The sequence below is a fragment of the Protomyctophum parallelum genome, assembly GCF_964188405.1.
Source record: "Protomyctophum parallelum genome assembly, chromosome: 9".
Lineage (NCBI taxonomy): Eukaryota > Metazoa > Chordata > Actinopteri > Myctophiformes > Myctophidae > Protomyctophum > Protomyctophum parallelum.
The window spans coordinates 43,289,449-43,310,261 of NC_139706.1; the positions used below are offsets into that span (position 1 = coordinate 43,289,449).

Below are 20,813 nucleotides of genomic sequence, written 5' to 3' on the forward strand. Positions count from 1 at the left end.
AAGAAAATGAAGGCAGGATACAACACTATTTGTTTTGTTTTTCTTCTTACTAATTATTTGATGGTCCCAAAACATTGTAATTATTGTCATGATTTGTCACGATCCGAGTTGGCTTTGTCCGCGGCGTAACCGTCTTTAAATAAATACTTTTTAAAAAGCCTATGGAGAAAATGAATGGAGAATCATTTCCTGGGCCACTCGTCGTTCTGAAAGGTGGCGGGACTGCGACGCTCTATTATCCCACAATTAAGCAATACCTTTTCTAGCATTAATTACTAATTAGTAGACCACAATTCTCAATTTTGGAGCGGACTTTACTGCCAATTTTACGGAAGTTATCTCAAATAAATGAATAGTATATTAACCTATTTTAGTATGACAATGAATAGAACATGCAAAGCATTAATGAAACAGTATATAGTGCTGTGGATTTTCGGCCAATCAGTGTATACTGGAAATGCTGCTTTCTCCCTGTTGAAAAGACCATCTTGATTCTGCAGCTGTCAGGTGACAACACCATTTCTTGCTCCCTTCACTTCAAAGTTTCCCCTGATATGAAATGAACTCTTTGAGTGTCAGGTATTAATTATTGAATACATCCGCCATGCAGTGTTTTCTTTTTTTGACGAGCCATGGCACACGCGATGTGTCCACCATGCACATGTGTGAGGCAGAGGCACATCTCTCCTTTGGCTTTCACCCGGAAAAATAAAAGTAAAAAATAAAATAAAAATCAACGGCGACCATTGCTTCATGAGTTAGGTGCTGTGGAGAAAAGCTTGTTTTGAGCAAAAACACAAATCCGAGATAAAACACCAGGGCGGGCAGAGATTTGTTTTTCTTTTTTCACTTACGGTTCCTGCCTCAGACGGTGGCAACGAGCGCCCTCTAGCATTTAGCACTGAAAACACAGTCTTTGGCACCCAGGCCAGAACCTAATGAGAGAGTTTATGTTCCCATTAATTCTCCCATGGACCCAGTGTTGCTGTAACATCCGCTCCCTGCTGTCCTTGATTGTTTAAGACGGGCTCAGGCTTCTCTTCTTTGCTGATACTATCATGGTCGTTGCTGTTGTCTGCAGGGTGTACCTTGGTGTAGAAAAGAAACAGTATGTTTTTGGGGCATTTGGTATTTGGGGCCCACGGCCGCTCACTCATACGATTATAAATACATACAGAGATGCAATGACAGTTGAGTTGACCAACATTTGGCATAGTCCGATGGTGGGTTCTGCTAGCACACACGTGCCCCGGTCTGCTCCCCAACAGCTCTGCAGGTGGAGTGTAGGCTAATAACGTGGAGGAAGAGGCGAGGGTGTTCACAATCTGTGGTGACCAGCCTGCGTGGGGGCCTACTAATGTCTAATTACGCCGCTGTCAGGAGTAGTGTTGGTTTTTAGATATTCTAACTTCATCATAACTCTGTCAAGTTGTTTTTGAAGGGTGTCTCCTTCTTACACCATTGTTACTGTTACAGCATGGTGTATGTGTGCGTGCGTGTGTGCATGTATGTGTGTGCGTGCGTGCGTGCGTGCATGCGTGCGTGCATGTACTAACTAATGAGGTTTGTGGTGATGGATCTTATCTGTTGTCTAAACAAAGCTGTGTTATTACACTACAGAGATTAGGTTCTGCGCACATGCACATGCACATGCACATGCACATGCACATGCACATGCACATGCACATGCACATGCACATGCACATGCACATGCACATGCACATGCACATGCACATGCACATGCACATGCACATGCACATGCACACACAGAGCGAACAACAAAGTAATTAGTTTAATTAAAGTCTCTCCTCTCCTCTCATCTCCTCTCCTCTCCTCTCCTCTCCTCTCCTCTCCTCTCCTCTCCTCTCCTCTCCTCTCCCCTCCCCTCCCCTCCCCTCCCCTCCCCTCCCCTCCTCTCCTAGGCTGCTGAAAGACGAGCGTTCCTTCTCCTTCATCCCTCGCTCGCGGCTGGAGCTCCCAGATAACTTCCCCAAGGAGATCCCCGGGACGTGCTACTTCCTGGAGGCGGGGACCTCCCACAGCCACGCCTCTCTGACCAGCTCGAGGTCGGCGCCCGCCTCCACCATGAGGAAAGCCTCCTACAACATCGGGACCATGTTCTTACGAGAGACCAGCTTATAGGCTCTGCGGACATGAGGAGAGGCCAACGGATATGCTAATGTGCTAACGTGCTAAGCTAGACTCGAGTCTTGTAGGATTATGCCCCCCCCCCCCCCACACACACACAGACACACACACACACACACACACACGTGCACGCGTCCATGTTACATGGATCTATGAATATGCATATGAAATATGTGAGCGCTTGGACTTGGTGTTGTGTTGGATAGCCATCGTGGGGGTCCACAGCCAGCGGTCCCGGCTGGAGGACGAGTCCCCCCCCCCCCCCCCCCCCCTCACACAGATTGTTTGGCTCATAAGGCTTCAGGCAACGAAAAAAAGGCGTCGGAATACGTCCTCAGATGGAACTGGTATTAAAATGGTTGACATGGGACAGTTTGGCCGGGAGAGAAAGGGGTCGGTGACGTTGACCTGAAGCTGGGTTACTATAACAGTCCCAGACCCCCCAAGTCCACCCCCGCTCTTGTTGTCCCCCACCTTTCACCTCCAGATGCAAGAGAATGGAATGCAAGCTGATATTTTATGATCTTGTTATTTAGTCACAAGCTTGTGTTAATACAGTAAGCTACTTTTCATTGGTTCAGTATTCATAACACCAACAGACACACTTAACCACTTTGAACCTGGCCTCCCTATATTGGTATATATATATGCATATTGGTATGCAGGGTGTACCTTGGTGTAGAAAAGAAACAGTATGTTTTTGGGGCATTTGGTATTTGGGGCCCACGGCCGCACACTCATACAATTATAAATACATACAGAGATGCAATGACAGTTGAGTTGACCAACATTTGGCATAGTCCGATGGTGGGTTCTGCTAGCACACACGTGCCCCGGTCTGCTCCCCAACAGCTCTGCAGGTGGAGTGTAGGCTAATAACGTGGAGGAAGAGGCGAGGGTGCCCCGTGGGCTCCCCCGACCTCGCAGAGCTGAGGCTGCTGCTGCTCTGTTCACAATCGGTGGTGACCAGCCTGCGTGGGGGCCTACTAATGTCTAATAAACGCCGCTGTCAGGAGTAGTGTTGGTTTTTAGATATTCTAATGGGACAGTTTGGCCGGGAGAGAAAGGGGTCGGTGACGTTGACCTGAAGCTGGGTTACTATAACAGTCCCAGACCCCCCAAGTCCACCCCTGCTGTTGTTGTCCCCCACCTTTCACCTCCAGATGCAAGAGAATGGAATGCAAGCTGATATTTTATGATCTTGTTATTTAGTCACAAGCTTGTGTTAATACAGTAAGCTACTTTTCATTGGTTCAGTATTCATAACACCCACAGACACACTTAACCACTTTGAACCTGGCCTCCCTATATTGGTATAGGCGAAAGAAAGTACAGAAGATAGCTGTAGCTGATCTGCAAGCTGACAACCCGTCATACCGCTAACTTTGTCATATAAAGTATTAAAATAAGACATTAATTTCATAAAAAATGAAATATATAGAAGGTTTCTGCCCGACGGCGACTGTTGTACAACTTTTTTTTTTTTTTTAATATATATATATATATATTAAAAAAACATTGTAGTATGTAGTAGTAGTCGTCAGCATTGCCTCTCAGCAGTTAGACAGGTGAGGGTTATCTTATTAGTGAAATGGACTGAACGTTGTACCATTAATGCAAAGGGTAAAGTCATTACTTTATGGCGCTAATGCTAAACATGCATCAAGGGATATTAACGTTGTTTATTTATATTCCGTTGAGGATGGGCAGATCCATTATTTTGAAGGTTAAGGGACTAATACCACTAATACCAATGATTACCACTGTAATAAAACACTGTTGGTTTAGACACAAGCTTGTCAGAATTGAATAGACTTGCCATTTGCACGGGAGTTGGCGGTAACTGTAACGGTAACAACCGTGGCGGCGCACGCTTCCACGGCAGTGCGTTGGTCCGACATGCGTTGCGCCGTGCTTGCGGTTAGGGTTAGGTTAAGGGTTTGGGTTAGAGTGTCCTGCTGCGTGAAACACTACCGACTGCCGTGGGTCTTCCGCAGCTCATCCCGGAAAATGCACTCGCTCTCTCTCAACTTATTTCCAAAGGACAGTTACAAACAAATTCCAACGTCACAGCAAAAAAGTCTCACTTTGAATAGTGAGCTCTGATTGGTCACCCACAACTCTGGGGAACACGCAACGCACTGTCAGACCAGAGCCTATACAGTATGTGGCATGCTCCTGGACCACTAGGCCAGCGAGCGCCCCTTCCTGTTCCTGTGTTTCCAGGCTAGGCCTACAGTATAGCACCATTTGACAAAGGGGCTAAATAGCACCTTTAAGATGGGTGCTTTATAAGCACATTTCAAACATCTTCTATGTTAAGGACTCCCATCTAAAATAAAATAAAAAGGATTAGAAGAAATACGATTTTTCAAAATATACAAGGTTGCTACTCTATTTCCATTGATGCCAACCGAAATACAATCGATTGATTGATCATTAAAACACATACTGTACACACACACACACACACACACACACACACACACACACACACACACACACACACACACACACACACAACCTGCTCCCAGCTCAGTGCCTTCTTCCCGCTCAGACAAAATTCAAGCTGAATACATTTTTTTTATATTTGAACACCAGAAAGAGCGAGTGCTTCATTTATCATGTATAATAATGTTGCTGTCGGGCAGAAACCTCTTATCTCGATAATATCTAACTGCAGACATGTATGCTTTGTTGATGCAATCTAGAACCACCTCGTCTATACGGGCACATAGTTCAAAACCTCTGGTGTCACTCCATCCTCCCCACAGCTCTTGCCACACTTGATGGTAGCCGTGGCCCTCTGGTACTCATCCATGGTGAATGGTCCATCTGGAATGGGAAGGTCATGGAAGACGGGGGCTATGGGATCATCCTTGGTTGCAGGCGGGTTACCAAGGAGTGTTTTGAAGTGCTGGTACCAATAACTAACCAATAATAACTAACCAATAACTAACACAAATATTCTCTCGTTGGGGTCTTTTCTGATGGGGGCCAAGTACATACATTTGGGGTGAAAATGTTTGCCAGTTAGCCTGTCAAACATGTTCGATAGATGATAGACAATGATTATTTTAATATAGATCAATTAAAGAATTCTAATAACATATGAATCAATCAGTTCTTCTGTCATCACCAATGGGGACTAATTTGCTCTGAGGATAATTTATTTTGTAATTATGGGGGGAAAGAATTGTAGCATTATAGGGCCTTGTTCATGTAAAGCTCTCATAACCAGACACCATGGATGGAAAACTTTATGTTGGATCCAATGCAGGTATTATATTGTTGTTGTCATCTCCATATTCAAACTTTTGTGTTTTTTTTGTAAATGAACGCCCTACTTGATCATACTACAGCGTCACTAAAAAGCATCAGCAACAGTAGAACATTTACAAGCTTGAAAGGCAGCTCAAAGCATTTTAAGCGTGTGCTACTATTTTTTAATAGAGCACCGAAGTCTGACGTCACTTTCAGTAGAGGGCGTCAGTCCCCAGGTTCATGTATTTTTTTAGTTGCATTGAAATCGCCATAGGAGGATTTTTAGATTGCTTCATATAAGAACTGTGTTTGAAAAATAAACATGTCATCCCGGCCGCTTCACTCATATGGATATGAAGAATCAACTGACTGAGAGAAAACGCTAATGTTACTGCTACTGAATTAGTTAGATTTTTGCTAGAAGCAGACTGTATCATATATGAGTGACTGACTGTTGCAAACGATACAGAGACACCTTCCTGACAATAACGCCGAGACAGCTTGTTTATTTTTGGACCACAACGCTTATAGTAGACGATATTAAGATCACCCCATGTTATTCTCCATAGAGAAATTACTTCCGCGAACCAGGGGAATCGAAGGGATGAGCGAGTTACGTCAGGACTTCGGTGCTCTATTGGAATCCTAAAAAGTCACAGTTTTGGACATTTTCCACCCGACAGACGATATACGGTAGTCACACACCCTTGTTAGTACTTTTCATTGGTTCAATGTATTGAATGCACACACATATTTCAGCACTTTCAACTTGCCAACTATGTCATAATAGGCAAACTTCTTTCCACAATGGCAAAGAATAGCCATTCCTGCTCATTGCAGGTTGTAGATTTAGCTTTTTACTCTACTTTTGCTTGACACGGTCATACGACGAAGTATAACGTAGCCGTTCATTTATGAAAAGAAAATACAAAACAAAGTATACACACATGGAGATACAAGGTTTAAGCCCGACGGTGACGGTGGATTCAAGTGGATGGTACAGCAGGGTTTAAAAGTGATTTATGTTTTATGTTTGAGTGTTTGTATTTTAGAGTCACACTTCAGCTATGCATTATAGATGTATTATCAATGAGTTTTACCCTCTATTTCAAATTATAAAAACAAAAAAATATAAACGGAGTAATATTGAGTTACCTCTGTATTCCATCGCGGCAACAGAGGTTACATCAGTGAACTTTTAGAGTGTTGCCATTGATGATGCTATTATAATAAAAATATTAATTATATAGTATAAAAACACTCGCAATACAAAAAAAACACTTAGCATCCACTTTTACTTTTCTGATTAGCGCAGAAATAACTGCTAAGCAATTAACTATTGTATCATAATTGATTACTGTCTGGTCTCTCTCAATCCTTCAGAAACATTTGTAGATTAGTTGCAAGGGCACACGAGGCATATAACTTTCTATTACACCTTTTCTGGGATACATTCTCATGACACAAAATAAATCTAATCTTAATTTCTCTGTCATTATTATGTCTGTTTATAGCAGGATTTCATGCACTGGGGAACAAAATGTCGTTCCTAATCGAGCACTGATGAGATTTGTGGATTTGTTTTTCTTTTCATACTTTCATACATGTCCTACTGACTGCTTTCTGTCTCTTCGGCTATGTTCACACCGGCAGCCCAAATCAGATTTGTGGGCTTATCTACAGTAAATTGGAATAAGATTGGTTTTAAGTCTAAACAGCAAAAACTAAAAATACTTTTTTGCTCATTATTTTTGGCACCACATTCCTGGTAGGGTTGGGATCCTTTAGAATTTTAACGATTCCGGTTCCTTAATATTCCTATAGGGGGTTCCAAATGGACCCTTACAGGTGCGTAACACTGAGAGTGTACACATGAAACCAAATGGATGCTAACGGGTCCATTTGGTTCCATTTGTGCAGTCTCAAAGTTATGGTGGTCCTTGAAATGATAAGGTTTGAGAACCACCGGTATTGTAATTGTGTAGCAGACGTGAAGTCCACATACCAGCACTGACAAACTGACATGATAAAACATGTTCCGGAAACTGTTCCAAATGTGATGGAATGGATTCCGGTTCCTCGATGTTGGATTCGCGGTTCCTGCAGTTCCTCTGGTTTTGGGTCCCAACCCTAATTCCTAGGAGTTTATTTGTTTTATTATTATTTTGTTTTATTAAAATGTGATTTCCAAAGGAGTCCTAAACACACTCTCACAAAACGGCCTATAGTGACTTCTTGGGACAAGAGCGAGGCGACATCTGACGCCTTGCCGGTCACTTCCGGTTCACTCATGGAAGGCAGAAGTGTTGTTGTAAAACCCAAGACGTAAAAGGCCCGAGGGTGACGGCTCCGGTCAAAAATTAATCTTAAACGATGGAGGCGCGCCATTTATGGCGGACTGGTGCAAAAACTAATAACAGTGTGCACATTCAGTCCTAAAGACTGGGTTTGATAAACACAGTAATAATAATAATCTGGAAAATGAAATAAAAATGTATTTAAAAAAATATATATATACAATCCGATTTGCCTGCGGTTTGTGAACACAGCCTTCAACACCAGCATAATAAAATTCATGTGCCATGTTTGACGTGGAACATTAAGAAGTAAAACATAAGAAGGAAACATTTTGTCTGATTTCCATCCATATTTCATAGAAAAATGTTTTATTACATTATAACATCATTCTGTCTGTGGTCATGCATTCTCACAAGTATTGTCAGAATGGTATTCTTGATTGATCAATTTCTATGATTAAAAAAAACATAATACCATCAGAAACGTTGTCCTGTTATTTATTGTGTTCTGTCTGTCTGTCTGTCTGTCTGTCTCGGGTGGACTGGCCACAGGACGTACCAGGCATATGCCCGGTGGGCCGACCCTCTGGTGGGCCAGTCTGGGCCAAATGTTAAATTAGTAGTCTATCATTTATGTTGTACTGTAAACGTGGTGGTGTTAAGGGCTTGTATTTCAAGTATTAGTATGGCCCTCGACCCGAAAAGTCAGTAGAGTATCTGCACGATGGTTGTGGTGGGCCAGTCTGGGCCAAATTCCACGAAAATGTCCGGGCTGAATTTTTGTCTCAGTCCAGCCCCTGGGCAGCTCTATGGCACGTCAAGAAGTCACTTTCACCTAGAAACTCACACTTTTTATAATTCAGCTTATACTGTGGGCACACATGTACTTACTTAAATGCCCAATGCATTCTCAATGGCAATAGCACAAACTTTGGCATGCTACTAGTCCTACATACTTACACCTAGAAACCCCAAACACACAAGTTTGCCTGAAGAGGAATCTTTGAAATATTTCATAGTTTTAGAAATATAGTGCTTTAAAGTTTGAGAAATGTACAATGGGGGTCAATGGCAGATATTGGCAAGTAAAGATTTGAGTGATGTTTGAACCCACAACCTCCAGATTATGTAACCAGTGTGCTACGTAAGTCACTGAGCTACTTGCTACCTACCACCTACCTTTCCCTTTGAGTAACAACATTGATACAAAAATAAAATGCACAATATAAACTAACAGATTTGTCTATTGTTTCTTTTGCTGTTGTTTATCTCTAGACGTTCAAATGTTTATGAACCACAATGGAAACAAGTCTCTGGCTCTTCTGTCATTATCTATTCGGCTTTTTGTGAACAGCATGCACAGTGGCTCACTGGGTACAGAGCCTGCCTGGCAATCAGGAGGCCGCAGGTTCAAGTCCTGGCTATGACATAGTGTCCCAAAATCATGATAATATGACATGCTATATTATGCCGTCCGAAACCATGGACTATAGTATGTTGTTTTTTCATCATTTTTTCAAATCCTCCAAAATCACGAAAAACAACATGCTATTGTATGCCGTCCGAAACCAAATATGAGAAATGTATAACTTTGGCATGCTACTTGTCCTACATACGTACTTACACCTAGAAACCCCATTCAAACCTATTTAGGTTCATCTTACGGTGGACATGTTTCCCTGAAAAGGAATCTTTGAAATGTTTCATAGTTTTAGAAATATAGTGCTTTCAAATTTGAGACATTTATGACAGATAGTGACACGTCAAAAAATCACTTTCACCAAGAAACTCCATTCACACTTTTTATTATTCAGCTTACTGTGGAGACACATGCTGGAACGTTTTACTTTGAAATGTTTTGTAGTTTCTGAGTTATTTAACTTAAACGCCCAATGCATTATCTATGGCAATAGCACAAACTTTGACATGCTACTAGTTCTACATACTTAAACCTACCAACCCCATTCTAGCCTACTTAGGTTCATCTTACGGTGGACATGTTTGCCTGAAAAGGAATTTTTGAAAGGTGTCATAGTTTTAGAAATATAGTGCTTTCAAATTTGAGACTTTTAACATGGAGCTCAATGGCAGATTTTGGCGCGCCCTATAATGGTCTGAGTACAATTCTAGATCACTTCTTCCTTTCTTTTCCTTTTTTTATGGATTTCGCCTTTTTTATTTTTTGTATGGAGGGACAGACAGTAGGCTGACAGGAAATGGGGAGAGAGATGGGGGGATCGGGATTCGAACCCGCGGCACACTGCCAGACTTGGACTACCGGCCAAGGTGCCTGGACCGCTGAGCCATGGCCCAACTTATTCCTTGCTGCAGCTAATCAAGTTAATTATGGGTGCATTATATGAAAATCTCACAGAAACTTGACACCTTGACATAGATAACCAAGACACAATGTAAAAATAAATGTTTTATGATTGCATTCTACATTTTTAATGCAATTTAAAATTGGGTGATTTGAAAAGTGTAGCCGAAAGAATATTTGAAAAAAATGAAAAATTCAAAAAACATGGGTTATAGCCCATCGTTTTTTGAATTTTTGAAGAAAAAAATTAACCTCGTTTTTCATCATTTTTGAACATGTACTATAGCCCATACCGTACGGCATACTATAGCACGCCGTTTTTCATCATTTTTGAGGATTTGAAAAAAATGAAAAATTGAAAAAACATGGGTTATAGCCCATCGTTTTTAGAATTTTTGAAAAAAAGAATTATCCTCGTTTTTCATCATTTTTGAACATGGGCTATAGCCCCTACCGTACGGCATACTATAGCACGCCGTTTTTCATCATTTTTGAGGATTTGAAAAAATATCAAAAATTCAAAAAACATGGGTTATAGCCCATCGTTTTTTGAATTTTTGAATTTTTTTTAATCCTCGTTTTTCATCATTTTTGACCATGGGCTATAGCCCATACCGTACGGCATATTATAGCACGCCGTTTTTCATCATTTTTGAGGATTTGAAAACAATTCCAAAATTCCAAAAACATGGGTTATAGCCCATCATTTTTTGAATTTTTGAATTTTTTTTAAACTCATTTTTCATCATTTTTGAACATGGGCTACAGCCCATACAGTACGGCATACTATAGCACGCCGTTTTTCATCATTTTTGAGGATTTGAAAAAAATGAAAAATTCAAAAAACACGTCTAAAAATAGACGTGTTTTAGACGTCTATTTTTAGACGTCTATTTTTAGACGTCTATTTTTAGACGTTTTTTATCCCATTTTTAGACGCACGTCTTGAATTTTTGTATTTTTTTCAAATCCTCAAAAATGAAAAACGGCGTCCTATAGTATGCCGTACGGTTAGAGTTAGGATTAGGGTTAGGATTAGGGTAATGGGCAGTGGTGAAAATCACGGAAAAAGTCCATGGTCTCGGACCGCATAACAATAGGGTGCCATTTTTCACCATTGAAAAAAGTTGAAAATCACAGAAAAGCGACAGGCTATAGTCTCTGGTCTCTGACCCTATAATATAGGGTGCCATTTTTCATGATTTCGGAAGATTTGAAAAAAAACTGGGCAAACGTTTTTTATCCCATTTTTAGACGCACGTCTAATAGCCGGCTATTGCTCAGTGGGATGGTCAAAAATGATGAAAAAGGAGGATTAAAAAAAAAAATCAAAAATCAAAAAACGATGGGCTATAAACCATGTTTTGTTTAGTTTTTTCATTTCTTTCAAATCCTCAAAAATGATGAAAAACGGCTTGCTACAGTATGCCGTAGGATATGGGCTATTAGACGAGCGTTTAAAAATGGGATAAAAAACGTTTGCCCAGTTTTTTGTCAATAGACTTGTTTTAGACGTCTATTTTTATAGCCCATGGTCAAAAATGATGAAAAACGAGGATAAAAAAAAAAGAAAAACGATGGGCTTATAACCCATTGTTTTTTGAAATTTTGAAATTTTTTCAAATCCTCAAAAATGATGAAAAACGGCGTGCTATAGTATGCCATGCGGTTAGAGTTAGGATTAGGGTTATGGGCAGTGGTGAAAATCACGGAAAAAGTCCATGGTCTCGGACCGCATGATAATAGAGTGCCATTTTTCACGATTATGGAGGATTTGAAAAAAGTTGAAAATCACAGAAAAGCGACAGGCTATAGTCCATGGTCTCTGACCCTATAATATAGGGTGCCATTTTTCATGATTTCGGAAGATTTGAAAAAAAAACTGGGCAAACGTTTTTTATCCCATTTTTAGACGCACGTCTAATAGCCGGCTATTGCTCAGTGGGATGGTCAAAAATGATGAAAAAGGAGGATAAAAAAAAAAAAAACGATGGGCTATAACCCATCGTTTTTCAAATCCTCAAAAATGATGAAAAAGGGCATGCTATAGTATGCCGTACGGTATGGACCATAGCCCATGTTCAAAAATGATGAAAAACGATGATTAAAAAATAAATCAAAAATTCAAAAATCCTTTCAAATCCTGGGTTATAGCCCATGTTTTTGAATTTTTTAATTTTTTTCAAATCCTCAAAAATGATGAAAAACGGCGTGATATAGTATGCCGTACGGTATGGGCTATAGCCCATGTTCAAAAATGATGAAAAACGATGATTAAAAAATAAATAAAAAAATCAAAAATCCTTTCAAATGCTCAAAAATGATGAAAAACGGCTTGCTACAGTATGCCGTACGATATGGGCTATTAGACGAGCGTCTAAAAATGGGATAAAAAACGTCTAAAAATAGACGTCTAAAACACGTCTAAAAATAGACGTTTTTTAGACGTCTATTTTTAGACGTTTTTTATCCCATTTTTAGCCGCACGTCTAATAGCCGGCTATTGCTCAGTGGGATGGTCAAAAAAGATGAAAAACGAGGATTAAAAAAAAAAATCAAAAAATCAAAAAACGATGGGCTATAACCCATCGTTTTTTTTTTTTTAATCCTCAAAAATGATGAAAAAGGGCATGCTATAAAGTATGCCGTACGGTATGGGCCATAGCCCATGGTCAAAATGATGAAAAACGATGATAAAAAAAAAAATTAAAAATCAAAAAACGATGGGCTATAACCCATCGTTTTTTTTTTTTAATTTTTCAAATCCTCAAAAATGATGAAAAACAGCTTGCTACAGTATGCCTTACGATATTTTTATCAAAAAACGATGGGCTATAACCCATGTTTTTCATATTTTTCCCATTTTTTTCAAATCCTCAAAAATGATGAAAAAGGGCATGCTATAGTAGGCTATGCCGTACGGTATGGGCCATAGCCCATGGTCAAAAATGATGAAAAACGATGATAAATTTTTTTTTTTTAATCAAAAAACGATGGGCTATAACCCATCTTTTTTTTTTTCTTTTTTTCAAATCCTCAAAAATGATGAAAAACGGCTTGCTACAGTATGCCTTACGATATGGGCTATTAGACGAACGTCTAAAAATGGGATAAAAAACGTCTAAAAATAGACGTGTTTTAGACGTCTATTTTTAGACGTCTATTTTTAGACGTTTTTTATCCCATTTTTAGACGCACGTCTAATAGCCGGCTATTGCTCAGTGGGATGGTCAAAAATGATGAAATATGCCGTACGGTATGGGCCATAGCCCATGGTCAAAAATAATGAAAAACGATGATAAAAAATTATAATAATAAATAAATAAACGATGGGCTATAAACCATGTTTTTTTTTTTTTTTTTTTAATCCTCATCCAAGTCATTTTTCATCATTTTTAAGGATTTGAAAGGATTTTTGAATTTTTGATTTATTTTTTAATCATCGTTTTTCATCATTTTTGACCATGGGCTATGGTCCATACCGTTCATTAGGTCCTTTATTATTTTCCATTTTTACAAATGATTTTCCACTAGCCCTTGAAAAAGCAAACGAGATGTAATGTTATAAAAATGCATGTCAAGCTCTCCTGGACGACAGTCCAAGAGAGGCTGACAATATCACTCCTTGTTTTCACAAGAGGGTGCTATCAAGTCCCTAAAGCCAGAACAGGGTCTATGCAGCACACAGTACTGTATAGAGCCATGGCTGAGTGGAACAAACTGCCAGCTATAATCACAAAAGAAAAAAAACTAAATCAGTCATGATCATGATTAGGATAATATTCTTTATTTTATTTTATTTTATTTTATATACTGTATATGCCCTGTAATGTATGTCCTGTAATGTCATTCATGTCGAATGTCATGTTTTTTATGTTCTGTGTGGACCCCAGGAAGATTAGCTACTGCTATGCACCAGCTAATGGGGATCCTAATAAAACTATAAAACTCTAAACTCTATTACTTTACTGTTGAAATGTAAAAATTACATTTCAACGATAGGACCTGTAAATGACAACACTAAAAATAAGGCACTGGTGTCGTACTTCTGGTTTACCGGAACGGGGTTCAACTCCCTGCAGTGCCCTGCTCAATGTGTTGTATTTACATGGTTCATTGAACGGGGTTCAACTCCCTGCAGTGCCCTGCTCAATGTGTTGTATTTACATGGTTCATTGGTCCATGGTCTCAGAGGTCATTGAGCGGCGCGCTATAGTGCGCGATTCTTCATCATCGTTGAGGATTTAAAAAAAGGTGAAAATCAATTAAATATAAAAAATGAAAAAATGAAAAAAACGATGGGCCCATGTTTTTTGAAATTTTGAAAAAAAAGATATCCTCGTTTCTCATCATTTTGGACCATGGGCTATAGCCCATATCGTACGGCATACTATAGCATGCCGTTTTTCATCATTTTTGAGGATTTGAAAAAAATGAAAAAATGAAAAAAACGATGGGTTATAGCCCATGTTTTTTGAAATTTTGAAAAAAACAGTTATCCTCGTTTCTCATCATTTTGGACCATGGGCTATAGCCCATATCGTACGGCATACTATAGCACGCCGTTTTTCATCATTTTTGAGGATTTGAAAAAAATGAAAAAATGAAAAAAACGATGGGTTATAGCCCATGTTTTTTGAAATTTTGGAAAAAAAAAGTTATCCTCGTTTCTCATCATTTTGGACCATGGGCTATAGCCCATATCGTACGGCATACTATAGCATGCCGTTTTTCATCATTTTTGAGGATTTGGAAAAAATGAAAAAAACAATGGGTTATAGCCCATGTTTTTTGAAATTTTGAAAAAAACAGTTATCCTCGTTTCTCATCATTTTGGACCATGGGCTATAGCCCATATCGTACGGCATACTATAGCACGCCGTTTTTCATCATTTTTGAGGATTTGAAAAAAAATAAAAAATTAAAAAAACGATGGGTTATAGCCCATGTTTTTTGAAATTTTGAAAAAAAAAGTTATCCTCGTTTCTCATCATTTTGGACCATGGGCTATAGCCCATATCGTACGGCATACTATAGCACGCCGTTTTTCATCATTTTTGAGGATTTGAAAAAAATGAAAAAATGAAACAAACGATGGGTTATAGCCCATGTTTTTTGAAATTTTGAAGAAAAAAAAGTTATCCTCGTTTCTCATCATTTTGGACCATGGGCTATAGCCCATATCGTACGGCATACTATAGCACGCCGTTTTTCATCATTTTTGAGGATTTGAAAAAAATGAAAAAATGAAAAAAACAATGGGTTATAGCCCATGTTTTTTTAAATTTTGAAAAAAAACATTACCCTCGTTTCTCATCATTTTGGACCATGGGCTATAGCCCATATCGTACGGCATACTATAGCACGCCGTTTTTCATCATTTTTGAGGATTTGAAAAAAAATGAAAAAATGAAAAAAACGATGGGTTATAGCCCATGTTTTTTGAAATTTTGAAAAAAACAGTTATCCTCGTTTCTCATCATTTTGGACCATGGGCTATAGCCCATATCGTACGGCATACTATAGCACGCCGTTTTTCATCATTTTTGAGGATTTGAAAAAAATTAAAAAATTAAAAAAACGATGGGTTATAGCCCATGCTTTTTGAAATTTTGAAAAAAAAAGTTATCCTCGTTTCTCATCATTTTGGACCATGGGCTATAGCCCATATCGTACGGCATACTATAGCACGCCGTTTTTCATCATTTTTGAGGATTTGAAAAAAATGAAAAAATGAAAAAAACGATGGGTTATAGCCCATGTTTTTTGAAATTTTGAAAAAAAAAGTTATCCTCGTTTCTCATCATTTTGGACCATGGGCTATAGCCCATATCGTACGGCATACTATAGCATGCCGTTTTTCATCATTTTTGAGGATTTGAAAAAAATGAAAAAATGAAAAAAACGATGGGTTATAGCCCATGTTTTTTGAAATTTTGAAAAAATAAGTTATCCTCGTTTCTCATCATTTTGGACCATGGGCTATAGCCCATATCGTACGGCATACTATAGCACGCCGTTTTTCATCATTTTTGAGGATTTGAAAAAAATAAAAAAATGAAAAAAACGATGGGTTATAGCCCATGTTTTTTGAATTTTTGAAAAAAAAAGTTATCCTCGTTTCTCATCATTTTGGACCATGGGCTATAGCCCATATCGTACGGCATACTATAGCACGCCGTTTTTCATCATTTTTGAGGATTTGAAAAAAAATGAAAAAATGAAAAAAACGATGGGTTATAGCCCATGTTTTTTGAAATTTTGAAAAAAAACAGTTATCCTCGTTTCTCATCATTTTGGACCATGGGCTATAGCCCATATCGTACGGCATACTATAGCACGCCGTTTCTCATCATTTTTGAGGATTTGAAAAAAATTAAAAAATTAAAAAAACGATGGGTTATAGCCCATGTTTTTTGAAATTTTGAAAAAAAAAGTTATCCTCGTTTCTCATCATTTTGGACCATGGGCTATAGCCCATATCGTACGGCATACTATAGCACGCCGTTTTTCATCATTTTTGAGGATTTGAAAAAAATGAAAAAATGAAAAAAACGATGGGTTATAGCCCATGTTTTTTGAAATTTTGAAAAAAAAAGTTATCCTCGTTTCTCATCATTTTGGACCATGGGCTATAGCCCATATCGTACGGCATACTATAGCATGCCGTTTTTCATCATTTTTGAGGATTTGAAAAAAATGAAAAAATGAAAAAAACGATAGGTTATAGCCCATGTTTTTTGAAATTTTGAAAAAAAAAGTTATCCTCGTTTCTCATCATTTTGGACCATGGGCTATAGCCCATATCGTACGGCATACTATAGCTATATTGAAAAAATGAAAAAATGAAAAAAATGATGGGTTATAGCCCATGTTTTTTGAAATTTTGAAAAAAAAAGAAAATCCTCGTTTCTCATCATTTTGGACCATGGTCCAAAATGATGAGAAACGAGGATAACTTATTTTTTCAAAAATTCAAAAAACATGGGCTATAACCCATCGTTTTTTTCATTTTTTCATTTTTTTCAAATCCTCAAAAATGATGAAAAACGGCGTGCTATAGTATGCCGTACGATATGGGCTATAGCCCATGGTCCAAAATGATGAGAAACGAGGATAACTTTTTTTTTCAAAATTTCAAAAAACATGGGCTATAACCCATCGTTTTTTTCATTTTTTCATTTTTTTCAAATCCTCAAAAATGATGAAAAACGGCGTGCTATAGTATGCCGTACGATATGGGCTATAGCCCATGGTCCAAAATGATGAGAAACGAGGATAACTTTTTTTTTCAAAAATTCAAAAAACATGGGCTATAACCCATCGTTTTTTTCATTTTTTCATTTTTTTCAAATCCTCAAAAATGATGAAAAACGGCGTGCTATAGTATGCCGTACGATATGGGCTATAGCCCATGGTCCAAAATGATGAGAAACGAGGATAACTTTTTTTTTCAAAATTTCAAAAAACATGGGCTATAACCCATCGTTTTTTTCATTTTTTCATTTTTTTCAAATCCTCAAAAATGATGAAAAACGGCGTGCTATAGTATGCCGTACGATATGGGCTATAGCCCATGGTCCAAAATGATGAGAAACGAGGATAACTTTTTTTTTCAAAATTTCAAAAAACATGGGCTATAACCCATCGTTTTTTTCATTTTTTAATTTTTTTCAAATCCTCAAAAATTATGAAAAACGGCGTGCTATAGTATGCCGTACGATATGGGCTATAGCCCATGGTCCAAAATGATGAGAAACGAGGATAACTTTTTTTTTCAAAATTTCAAAAAACATGGGCTATAACCCATCGTTTTTTTCATTTTTTCATTTTTTTCAAATCCTCAAAAATGATGAAAAACGGCGTGCTATAGTATGCCGTACGATATGGGCTATAGCCCATGGTCCAAAATGATGAGAAACGAGGATAACTTTTTTTTTCAAAAATTCAAAAAACATGGGCTATAACCCATCGTTTTTTTCATTTTTTCATTTTTTTCAAATCCTCAAAAATGATGAAAAACGGCGTGCTATAGTATGCCGTACGATATGGGCTATAGCCCATGGTCCAAAATGATGAGAAACGAGGATAACTTTTTTTTTCAAAATTTCAAAAAACATGGGCTATAACCCATCGTTTTTTTCATTTTTTCATTTTTTTCAAATCCTCAAAAATGATGAAAAACGGCGTGCTATAGTATGCCGTACGATATGGGCTATAGCCCATGGTCCAAAATGATGAGAAACGAGGATAACTTTTTTTTTCAAAATTTCAAAAAACATGGGCTATAACCCATCGTTTTTTTCATTTTTTAATTTTTTTCAAATCCTCAAAAATTATGAAAAACGGCGTGCTATAGTATGCCGTACGATATGGGCTATAGCCCATGGTCCAAAATGATGAGAAACGAGGATAATTTTTTTTTTCAAAATTTCAAAAAACATGGGCTATAACCCATCGTTTTTTTCATTTTTTCATTTTTTTCAAATCCTCAAAAATGATGAAAAACGGCGTGCTATAGTATGCCGTACGATATGGGCTATAGCCCATGGTCCAAAATGATGAGAAACGAGGATAACTTTTTTTTTCAAAAATTCAAAAAACATGGGCTATAACCCATCGTTTTTTTCATTTTTTCATTTTTTTCAAATCCTCAAAAATGATGAAAAACGGCGTGCTATAGTATGCCGTACGATATGGGCTATAGCCCATGGTCCAAAATGATGAGAAACGAGGATAACTTTTTTTTTCAAAATTTCAAAAAACATGGGCTATAACCCATCGTTTTTTTAATTTTTTAATTTTTTTCAAATCCTCAAAAATGATGAAAAACGGCGTGCTATAGTATGCCGTACGATATGGGCTATAGCCCATGGTCCAAAATGATGAGAAACGAGGATAACTGTTTTTTTCAAAATTTCAAAAAACATGGGCTATAACCCATCGTTTTTTTAATTTTTAATTTTTTTTAAATCCTCAAAAACGATGAAAAACGGCGTGCTATAGTATGCCGTACGATATGGGCTATAGCCCATGGTCCAAAATGATGAGAAACGAGGATAACTTTTTTTTTCAAAAATTCAAAAAACATGGGCTATAACCCATCGTTTTTTTCATTTTTTCATTTTTTTCAAATCCTCAAAAATGATGAAAAACGGCGTGCTATAGTATGCCGTACGATATGGGCTATAGCCCATGGTCCAAAATGATGAGAAACGAGGATAACTTTTTTTTTCAAAATTTCAAAAAACATGGGCTATAACCTATCGTTTTTTTCATTTTTTCATTTTTTTCAAATCCTCAAAAATGATGAAAAACGGCATGCTATAGTATGCCGTACGATATGGGCTATAGCCCATGGTCCAAAATGATGAGAAACGAGGATAACTGTTTTTTTCAAAATTTCAAAAAACATGGGCTATAACCCATCGTTTTTTTAATTTTTTCATTTTTTTCAAATCCTCAAAAACGATGAAAAACGGCGTGCTATAGTATGCCGTACGATATGGGCTATAGCCCATGGTCCAAAATGATGAGAAACGAGGATAACTTTTTTTTTCAAAAATTCAAAAAACATGGGCTATAACCCATCGTTTTTTTCATTTTTTCATTTTTTTCAAATCCTCAAAAATGATGAAAAACGGCGTGCTATAGTATGCCGTACGATATGGGCTATAGCCCATGGTCCAAAATGATGAGAAACGCGGATAACTTTTTTTTTCAAAATTTCAAAAAACATGGGCTATAACCCATCGTTTTTTTCATTTTTTAATTTTTTTCAAATCCTCAAAAATGATGAAAAACGGCATGCTATAGTATGCCGTACGATATGGGCTATAGCCCATGGTCCAAAATGATGAGAAACGAGGATAACTTTTTTTTTCAAAAATTCAAAAAACATGGGCTATAACCCATCGTTTTTTTCATTTTTTCATTTTTTTCAAATCCTCAAAAATGATGAAAAACGGCGTGCTATAGTATGCCGTACGATATGGGCTATAGCCCATGGTCCAAAATGATGAGAAACGAGGATAACTGTTTTTTTCAAAATTTCAAAAAACATGGGCTATAACCCATCGTTTTTTTAATTTTTTCATTTTTTTCAAATCCTCAAAAACGATGAAAAACGGCGTGCTATAGTATGCCGTACGATATGGGCTATAGCCCATGGTCCAAAATGATGAGAAACGAGGATAACTGTTTTTTTCAAAATTTCAAAAAACATGGGCTATAACCCATCGTTTTTTTAATTTTTAATTTTTTTAAAATCCTCAAAAACGATGAAAAACGGCGTGCTATAGTATGCCGTACGATATGGGCTATAGCCCATGGTCCAAAATGATGAGAAACGAGGATAACTTTTTTTTTCAAAAATTCAAAAAACATGGGCTATAACCCATCGTTTTTTTCATTTTTTCATTTTTTTCAAATCCTCAAAAATGATGAAAAACGGCGTGCTATAGTATGCCGTACGATATGGGCTATAGCCCATGGTCCAAAATGATGAGAAACGAGGATAATTTTTTTTTCAAAATTTCAAAAAACATGGGCTATAACCTATCGTTTTTTTCATTTTTTCATTTTTTTCAAATCCTCAAAAATGATGAAAAACGGCATGCTATAGTATGCCGTACGATATGGGCTATAGCCCATGGTCCAAAATGATGAGAAACGAGGATAACTGTTTTTTTCAAAATTTCAAAAAACATGGGCTATAACCCATCGTTTTTTTAATTTTTTCATTTTTTTCAAATCCTCAAAAACGATGAAAAACGGCGTGCTAT

The 20,813-nt window shown here is 37.7% G+C and overlaps 1 protein-coding gene across 1 annotated transcript in view; it reads left to right on the top strand.

Moving 5' to 3' along the window:
- gucy1a2 (guanylate cyclase 1, soluble, alpha 2) overlaps positions 1–2,242 on the top strand; it is a gene marked incomplete at its 5' end in the record, with an annotated part of 58,790 nt that extends 56,548 nt beyond the window's left edge. The window contains one exon of the mRNA XM_083773273.1: positions 1,923–2,242. Within this exon, the coding sequence (XP_083629399.1) occupies positions 1,923–2,142 (220 nt within the window). The 3' untranslated portion in view covers positions 2,143–2,242. The remainder of the gene's footprint in view (positions 1–1,922) is intronic.
- Between the last annotated feature and the right edge of the window lie 18,571 nt (positions 2,243–20,813).